The following is an 8,336-nucleotide window of genomic DNA, read 5'->3' on the forward strand; positions in this document are numbered from 1 at the left end:
CTGTATTTGGAAAGACAGTAAGAAGTGTTGACAAGGACATGGAGAAGTTGAAACTGCCATACATTGCAGGTGGGAATGTAAAATGATGCATCTGCTTTGAAAACAGTCTGGCAGTTTCTGAAATACTTAAACATAGAGTTACCACAGGATCCAACAATTCTACTCTGAGGTGTATACCCAACAGAAATGAAGACACATGTGAACACAAAAACTGGTACATGAATGTTCATAGAGCATTATTCATACCAGCTAGGAAGTGGAAACAACCTAGATGTCTATCAATTAACTGATAAATGAATTAATAATATGTGGTATATCCATACGGTAGAATATTATTCAGCCATAAAAAGGAATGAAGTACCGGCATATGCCATGACATAGGTGAACCTCGCAAATATTATGCTAAGTGAAAGAAGCCAGGTAAGAAGTCACATATTGAATGATTCCATTTTTATGAAATATCTTGGATGGGCTAATCCATAGAGACAGAAAGTAGACTAGCAGTTGCCTAGGGCTGGGAAGATAAGGGAGTTAGAGAGTGACAACTAAGAAGTTCAAGGTTTCTTTTTGGGGTAATGAGAAGGTTATAAAATTGATTGTGATAATTATCGTACAACTCTGTGAATATACTAAGAGCTAATGAATTGTACACTTTGGTTGAATTGTATGGTAGGTGAATTATATCTCTATAATAAAGCTTTTCAAAATATGTCATCATTCCATCATGCTAGTTAATATTTCTGAACAACCTAACTTGGACCAAAGTACCCCAGTTTTTAACACCAGACTTCACACCTTAACAGAAATAGTGTAAAAGTAAGACAGAAAAATACAACAAACTCTTCTTTGGCTGTTGGTGTCTTGATGAAAGGAGGCTTCACTGACATCTGTTTACACCCTTGTGTGGCATCCTGAAGCAGTGCATCCTAGGAAGATGTGGAATGGGTAAAGGTTGGTGTGTGTGTGTGTGTGTGTGTGTGTGTGTGTGTGTGTGTGTGTGTGTGTGTAAGGTGTTCGGAGAATAATTTTGAAAGGGAAGGTGGGAAAAGAGAACTAGAAGGAAATCACCACAGGTGTATTCTCAAGTAGACTGATTTTAGGAAAAAAGTTGAAGATCCAGAAGCCGATTCCCTAAAAACTGTGCATGCTGAATTTCCCTTGGAAAGACTTCATGTTCCTGAGTTTGAAGACCTGAGTTGTAGTTCAAAAGCCTTGTCTTTCAAGACCACATTCCCTGCTATGAATTGCTAAAGCTTCCCTTGGAGCTAAAGCCAAGATTTTGACTCCGAGTCCGGCATTTGGCTCTGCCAGCCTCCTCAAGGTGGTAAGCCTTGAATGGTTCAGCCTTATGGTCTGATTTTAATGTGGGGAGGGCTTAGGTATGCCAGAGATCTCCCTTTTGAGCAAGCATCCTAGTGATTCTGCTACAGGTAGGAGAGGTCGGTGCTGCCCAGTACTGCCAGGGAAAGCATTGATGGAGAAAGGGACGAAGAAGACAATGTGGTGAGGAGACAGTTTGCAAGCATGGTAGGAACAGAAGACAGCCTGAGCCACTTAGAGATTGATCTGGAAATGAGAGATGGAGCCAGAGAGCAGAGACGTTTAGGACGCTCAGCTGAGGAAAAAGATGGGCAGATGGCAAGAGGTGGGCCTCAGAGCTGAAGAGGGTTTGTTTCCAGAAAAAGAGAAACTTGAGAATATTTATGGAATAAAGAGAAAAAATCAGGAAGGGGATGTATAGAGAGAAGGAACTGAGGGGTCCCGAGAAGCTGCGAGGTGACAAAATGGAGAGCGAGGGGAGGGGGATCGGCGTTGAATCGTGGGAGGACACTGCTTCCTCTGAGTGGCAGGGAAGCAGCAGAAGCTCGGGAGAGTTTTGGGGGATGTGGGACTCTTCGTGGAGCTCAGATCATGTGACCTCTCTTTCTCTGGAGGTCTGGTGGCAGAATGAGAGGTAAGCCGTTGAGAAGGAGGTGGGGAGAAGAGTAAGGCCTCCGGACACCAGAGAGGCCTAGAGAATCAGCTGCGGGGAACGGCATCCGGAGTCAGACAAGCCTGTGGGCTCGGGGTGGGGGAAGCCGGGCTGAGCGGCTTGGATCTGTAGGACCCTTCCGTGCTTCCAGCTGGAGAATGGCAGTGAGGCCCGCGGAGCTGGGGGCTGTCCTGCGTCGAAGAAGTGAGAAAGGTGGGGGAAGTTCCAGAAAAGAGAGGGTCAGCTGTGAAGTCCAAGGTCCTCACGTTCAGGGAGCAAAGTAAGACTTGGGCAGAAGGTGGGCTTTGAAGCAAGTGGCCACCCAGCGGAGAGGTCAAGAAGATGGTGCTGAGCCGGTCGAACAGGACTGAGAGGGAGAAAGAAGGGGATGGAGCAGGTTTGAGCCAGGAAGCTATCTAAACTGTCCTGCACCATCTAATACAGTAGCCCCTAGCCTCCTGGGGCCTTATGTATTTGGTTAGTCCAAATCCATTTGTGCTCTAAGTGTAAAATATACACACGATTCCAAAGACTTAATATGAAAAAAAATAACGTAAATATCTCATTAATAAATGTTTACACTGATTATTTATTTAAATAATATTTGGATCTATTGGGTTAAATAAAATATTATTAAAAGTAACTTCACCTGTTTATTATTACTTTTGTAATGAAGCTTCTAGAAAACTTTAAATTACGTATGTGGCTTGCGTTACGTGTCTATTGCACAGAACTGCTCTAGATAGTCCCTTGCTGGGACATGGATCGTCTTTGTCTGCACAGAGAGGCCTCAGGGAACGGTGTGCGTGTGCGTGTGCGAGTTGATGAATAGATGAATAAGTAAATTCCTGAACGAGTGGATAAATGAGGATCGAATATGTTTCTCAAGGACTTGGTAATTTCCTCTCAGTTGTGGAGGATTATAGATTAGTACACCACTGGGTGAAAGGGAAACAGAGATAGTTAGAATTGAGGAAAGCTCACCAAGGCTTCGAGGGAGGGAGTCTCTAAGAGCCTTTCAGGGGATCTTACTTGATATAAAGGCTCAAGAACCTGGACCCTTGCCACACTCCTCTTTTCTTTTTTTGTTCCTTTAAAAAAAAATATTCTCCTGTGGCACCGTAATAACGCCAGGAACCGTCCTAGGTATTCTGCACGTATTAACTCATTTAGGCTTTGCATCACCCTAGGAGGTAGGCACTCTTACTCTCCCTCTTTTGCAGACAAGGAAACAAAGGCACAGAGACCTGAAGTAGTTTGGCCAGGATTACCCAGCAGGTGGTGGAACGGGTTTTAAGCCCCAGTGGCCATGCTCCCAGCTACTACACCACCCTGTCTCTCTCTCATCCCCAAGGTTCTCCCCAACAGAGATACAGTAGTCCCCCCTTATCTGCAGGGGGTCCGTTCCAAGACCCCTGGCAGCTGCCTGCAACTGCAGATAGTGCCAAACCCTCTATATACTATGTTTTTTCCTATATACACACACACACACCTATGATAACGTTTAATTTACAAATTAGGCACAGTGAGAGAATAACAGCAATAATGAGTAATAGAACAAATTTAACAATTTACTGTAATAAAGTCATGTGAATGTGGCCTCTCCTGCTCTCTCAAAACGTCTTATTGTGCTGTACTCCCCCTTCTTGTAACGATGGGAGATGCTAACCTGCCTACGTGAAGAGATGAGGTGAGGGGCATGACGGGGGCGTTGTGACGTAGTGTAGGGCTAAGGCCGACCTTCCGAGGATTCGTCCGAAGCAAGATCGTCTGCTTCTGGACAACAGCTGACCACAGGAAGTAAAACCGCAGATAAGGGGGGACTACTGCATAGATTTCTTTTTTCTCCCTTTACTGATCTCTCACTCCCAGTCCCTCAGGCCCTGTATTCCTCGAGAAAGTTCCCGATGTACTTTGCTTACTGAAAATAGTTGTAAGTAACCCCCCAACTTCCCCACAAATAAGACTCAAACACAGCACAGCTGCATGGGCAGGTACAACGGCCAAGTAACCCTGCCTCCTCTGTTCCCGCTGTCCCCCTCCCTGAGCCTTTCCCGCACCATTTTCTCCACCCCCACCCCCCAGCCCAGCCCATGAGTTTCCTGTCCCAAACCTGGCATGGGCCCTCCCCTGTCTTCCCGGACAGACTCGAGGGCAGTGAGTGTTGGAGGAGCCTGAGGCTTCATAACTCTAAGCAAACACTTTATCTGTCCGTCTAGCAGATGCTGGCGAGAGAACTATAGGGGATAGTAGGGGGCTTTCCAGAGACCACCCTGGCCAGTGCCCAGGAGATGCTTCAGTCCCACCCACCAGGGATTCCATTCCAGCCTCAGCTTGGATCCCTCCAATGACAGAGTCGCCCTGAATTTCCACCCACTGGGAGCAGCCCCAGCCCAGGATCTCCACTTTCAGGGCCAAACAGACTGGAACACTAAGAAGGAACCAACAGGCCATCTTCCACTCTCTCATTAAATTGTTAATAATAATGCATTTACTTATTCTCCCACTTAAAAAGTTGTTTAAATCCTTTGAAGAATCTTGCAAGGTAGCTTGGCTAGACAGCAGGCAGGACAGTCCAGTGCCTCTGGTGGGGGGGCCAGGGTCTTCCACTCGCCTGTCTTTTGGTCCAACAAGTAGGCGTTTGGGTTGATGGTGTAGTCCTTTGTCTGGACTTCGCTGGCTGCGGTGACACCCCCACATACAAACACTCTGCTCTCTCCAATGGAGCATATAGCATGGGACACATCTAAGGGGCAGTTGTTGGGCAAGAGAGGCACCGAGGTGGTCGTCTTGTTGGCCTTTATCTTCTGCAGGTTGATTTCCACACTCTGCCGGTGGCTGTGCACACAGAGGATGTTGTCCTGATGGAAAGAGAGCAGGGGCCTGTGGTTGAACTCAATGGGGAAGGTGATACACTGGACCACATCCCCAGTGTTGGTGTCAAAGCAGTCCACCACTCCAACCCGGGAAATATAGCCTTTCACCAAGCACCGCCCTGTGACAATGTACAGGTTCCGGTCACCCTTGGTGATCACGGCTGTGCCATCCATAGGGATGCTCATCTTCCCTGCCAGGCACCAGGCCTCCTTGCGCTCATCATAGCGATAGATGTTAGAGACATACCGCCTTGGAGCAATGCTTCCACCCACTGAGTACACTGTCCCCCCGCAGGTCACCATGGTGTGGAAGACAAGCCCGATCGGCAGGTCTGGCAACTTGGTCCAGGAGTTGTCATCCATGTCATACCGCCAAGCCGTCTTCAGCCCGGAAATCTGCTCAGTGGTACCACCAGAGATGTAGATGTAGCGACCAGCAGAGGTGGCACTAAGTGCTGCCGCCCGATAGGGCATCTCTGACAGCTTCAGCCACAGGTTCTCCTGGATGATGTAGGCAAACACTCCATCATTGAACTTGCCATGGGCCTTTTGGCCACCCAGGATGACCACCGAATCAAGCAGGGCCCCTTTCCGCTGGTAGCTCAACAAGCTGGATGGCCTCTCCTGCTTACGGTCCATGAGGACACTCTCAATCAGGGTTGCATGGGCTGAGCTGTTCTCCATGCCCATCAACTTGTTGCTGGCAAACATCAGTGTCTTGTTGGAGACGGCATTAAGATTGATGTAGTTGAAGAACTTCTTGAAATACTTCTCCCGCTCATCCTTCCTGAAGTACACCCAATTGATGAGTGCACTGAGAGCCTGGTCCTCGTTGAGCACATGCAAGTTTTCATCTCGGAGCAGGCGGCCAAAGATGACAGGTGGACAGCGCATGAAGTGCATACAGCCCTCAGGACTGGCCCAGTAGTGGAAGTTGTCACGAATGCCAGAGTAGGCCAAGTCTGATACTTCTTTGAGCTCAAACAACTCAGCCAAGAAGAGGTAGCGCAAGCAGTTCGCACGGCGGATGGACTTAATCAGGAAGTCGTTACAGTGGATTCGAAGGCGTGGTGTGTTGAAATACTGGGCCCCGCGAAGGAGCTCCTCCACGTTCTGCTCTGAGATCACCACCTTGCCACTGTAGAAGTAGTCCAGGAGCTGGTCCACCGTGGCCGGACTCAGGTAGTTGGGGTCAATGGTGATAAAGAGCTCATCGGTGGTCTTCATGTCATTGCTGGAGATGAGGCTCTTCACCAGTGGGGAGACAGCAGCCAGCACGTTGCGATGTGCAAAGAAAACATGGTGGTCCACAGTCAGGGCCATGTCCCAGTACTCTTTGCGTTTCCTCTGTTTGTTCAGGTTCTGCAGCACAAAGCTGTTGTAGTTTTTCTCCGTGAATTCCAATTTCATGGTGCTTCTTGCTGGCTGAGGCAGAAGATCAGCAGCAGGTACTGGAGAACAGACGTTCTCAGGCCTTTGGGATTCAGAGTGATGGTTGTTTGCAGAGCAGTTGATCAGGGAGGAGGGGGGCTGGGAGAGAGGGTGATGTCATAGAATGGATGAGGTCATCACAATGCCAGCCCCTGAGGCCTTTCTCAGAGGCACAGGACCTTTCTCGCCTCTGATGGCTCCAACCTGCCAAGGCTAGATACCCTGCCAGATTTAAAGCCCTGGGCCCAGAGCTCAGGAGAATCTCAGAGACGGGTTGCGGGGCTCTTACCTGGGGCTTTTAAAACTCAGTTCAAGGCTATTTTTGGAATGTCTGAGCCAGTCTGGGTGCGGGAGGTATGGGAAGGGAAAAGGGGAAGGTGGGGGAAGATAAGAGATTTTTGGATCTAGAAGGATCCTTCCATGTACAGGAGGGAAACAGGCCCAGAGAAGAGAAGGAACTTGCCCAAGATCACACAGCAGGTTGGAATCAGACCAGGGCCTGGAAGCCAAGCCTTCTATAACTCAGTACTCTTCATCTTTCCAGAGAGCTCCTAACTACCTAACTCTCCTCAGTCTCTGTTTCTCAGGCCTCTAGGTACCTTTCTCTGCCAAGGCTCCTGGCCATCAGAGAAGAATTTCAGGCTCTGTCCCTTGCCTTCTGAATTTTGTAGCCATCGACATCATTCTTTAAAATAGAGGGAGAGGTAGAGACCACTGGCTGGAGTAGGGATAGAGGAGTTAGCCCCACACGGGGGGATGGGAGGGCCTCTGAAGCCCTGATGATTTCAGTTCCACAGCAAACTGGGACCTTCTGTCCACATTTTCATGTCTGTGGTCATGCAACTTTGGGGGCTGTGGTGGGTCAGCTCTCTCCATCAAACGTCGACTTGGACAAGTGGCTCAGACTCTCTAAACCTCAGTTTCCTCATCTGTGACATGGGAGTAATAGTACCCGCTTTGAAGATTATTAAACGAGAAAATGATTAGAGCCCGTTAAGTAACAATGTTTGGCTTGTAGCAAACGTTCAGTAAATGTTAGCTGCCGTTACTTTATTGATAATCATCTTAGTTCATCCAGCGCCGGTGTCCTTGGCTGCTCCCTTTGTACGTAAATACCTGTCGCCGTCCGGTTGGTGTTTGGTTGGGGGTTGGGGGGAGTCTGGAATCCCTCCGGAATCCCGCGCCCCGTTTGGGCGGGCTCCGCGAGCCTCGTCCGGCCACGCGGTGGAGCTGGAGGGCCACCTCGGGCTCGCAGGCCCCGGCAGCAGCGCCCCCCTCCCAGCCTCCCCGGCCCCCTGGCCGCGGGGCTCCCTCGCGCCCGGCCGCCTGCGGCGACTGGAATGCCCGTGGCAGGGCCTCCCACGTTCACCACAAAGCCGCCTGTGCCCGCTTTACAGGTGGGGTGCGGAGCCCGGCAGACAAGCCGTCTCTGACTCGGGGCGTCACCCCTGGGCCCCCTGCCGGGTGGGGTGCCCGCAGACTCCGCCGCCCCCGGGCGGGCGTGGGGTTCCCGGAGTGCCCGTGCCGAGGAAGGCCTAAGGGTCAGCCGGAGCCCCCACGGAGGGCGGACGGCTTCTGCCGAGAGTGGGAGAGCCCAGGGGCCCCACCCCGGACCAGCCTTGGGGGGCTCCCGGCCAGGGGCTCAACTCGAAGGCCTTTGCGGCGATGGCCACATGGTACCGAGAGGACCTGGGCCCCAAGCGCCACCCCTGACCCTTAGGTCGTCCTTAGCGCCCCTACAAGGAAGAGTGGCGCCTGGCGCTTGGGGAATGGGAGCGCGCCTGCCCTTTCCTTCCCTCCCTTAGTCAGGGGATCATTCAGCGTCTCTGCACCTCGTTCTTCCATATCCGACCTGGCTTTTTCTTTGGGGATTTGGCAACTTGAAAACGATTCAAAAGTACTTAACGTTTTTTGTTTTTGTTTTTTTAAAAGATTTTATTTATTTATTTGACAGAGGGAGACACAGCGAGAGAGGGAACCCAAGCAGGGGGAGTGGGAGAGGGAGAAGCAGACTTCCCGCCGAGCAGGAGCCCGATGAGGGGCTCAATCCCAGGACC

At 50.3% G+C, this 8,336-nt stretch overlaps 1 protein-coding gene across 1 annotated transcript; it reads right to left on the reverse strand.

The window, feature by feature from the left end:
- Positions 1-4,440: 4,440 nt before the first annotated feature.
- CCIN (calicin) lies at positions 4,441-6,379 on the reverse strand. Its single transcript, XM_025852932.2, has one exon. It carries the CDS (start codon positions 6,256-6,258, stop codon positions 4,492-4,494), a length of 1,767 nt encoding a protein of 588 aa, XP_025708717.1. The 5' UTR covers positions 6,259-6,379; the 3' UTR covers positions 4,441-4,491.
- Between the last annotated feature and the right edge of the window lie 1,957 nt (positions 6,380-8,336).

This window comes from Callorhinus ursinus, unplaced genomic scaffold (assembly GCF_003265705.2).
Source record: "Callorhinus ursinus isolate GAN/ISIS: 27379988/994484 unplaced genomic scaffold, GSC_fseal_2.0 scaffold42, whole genome shotgun sequence".
Taxonomy (NCBI): domain Eukaryota; kingdom Metazoa; phylum Chordata; class Mammalia; order Carnivora; family Otariidae; genus Callorhinus; species Callorhinus ursinus.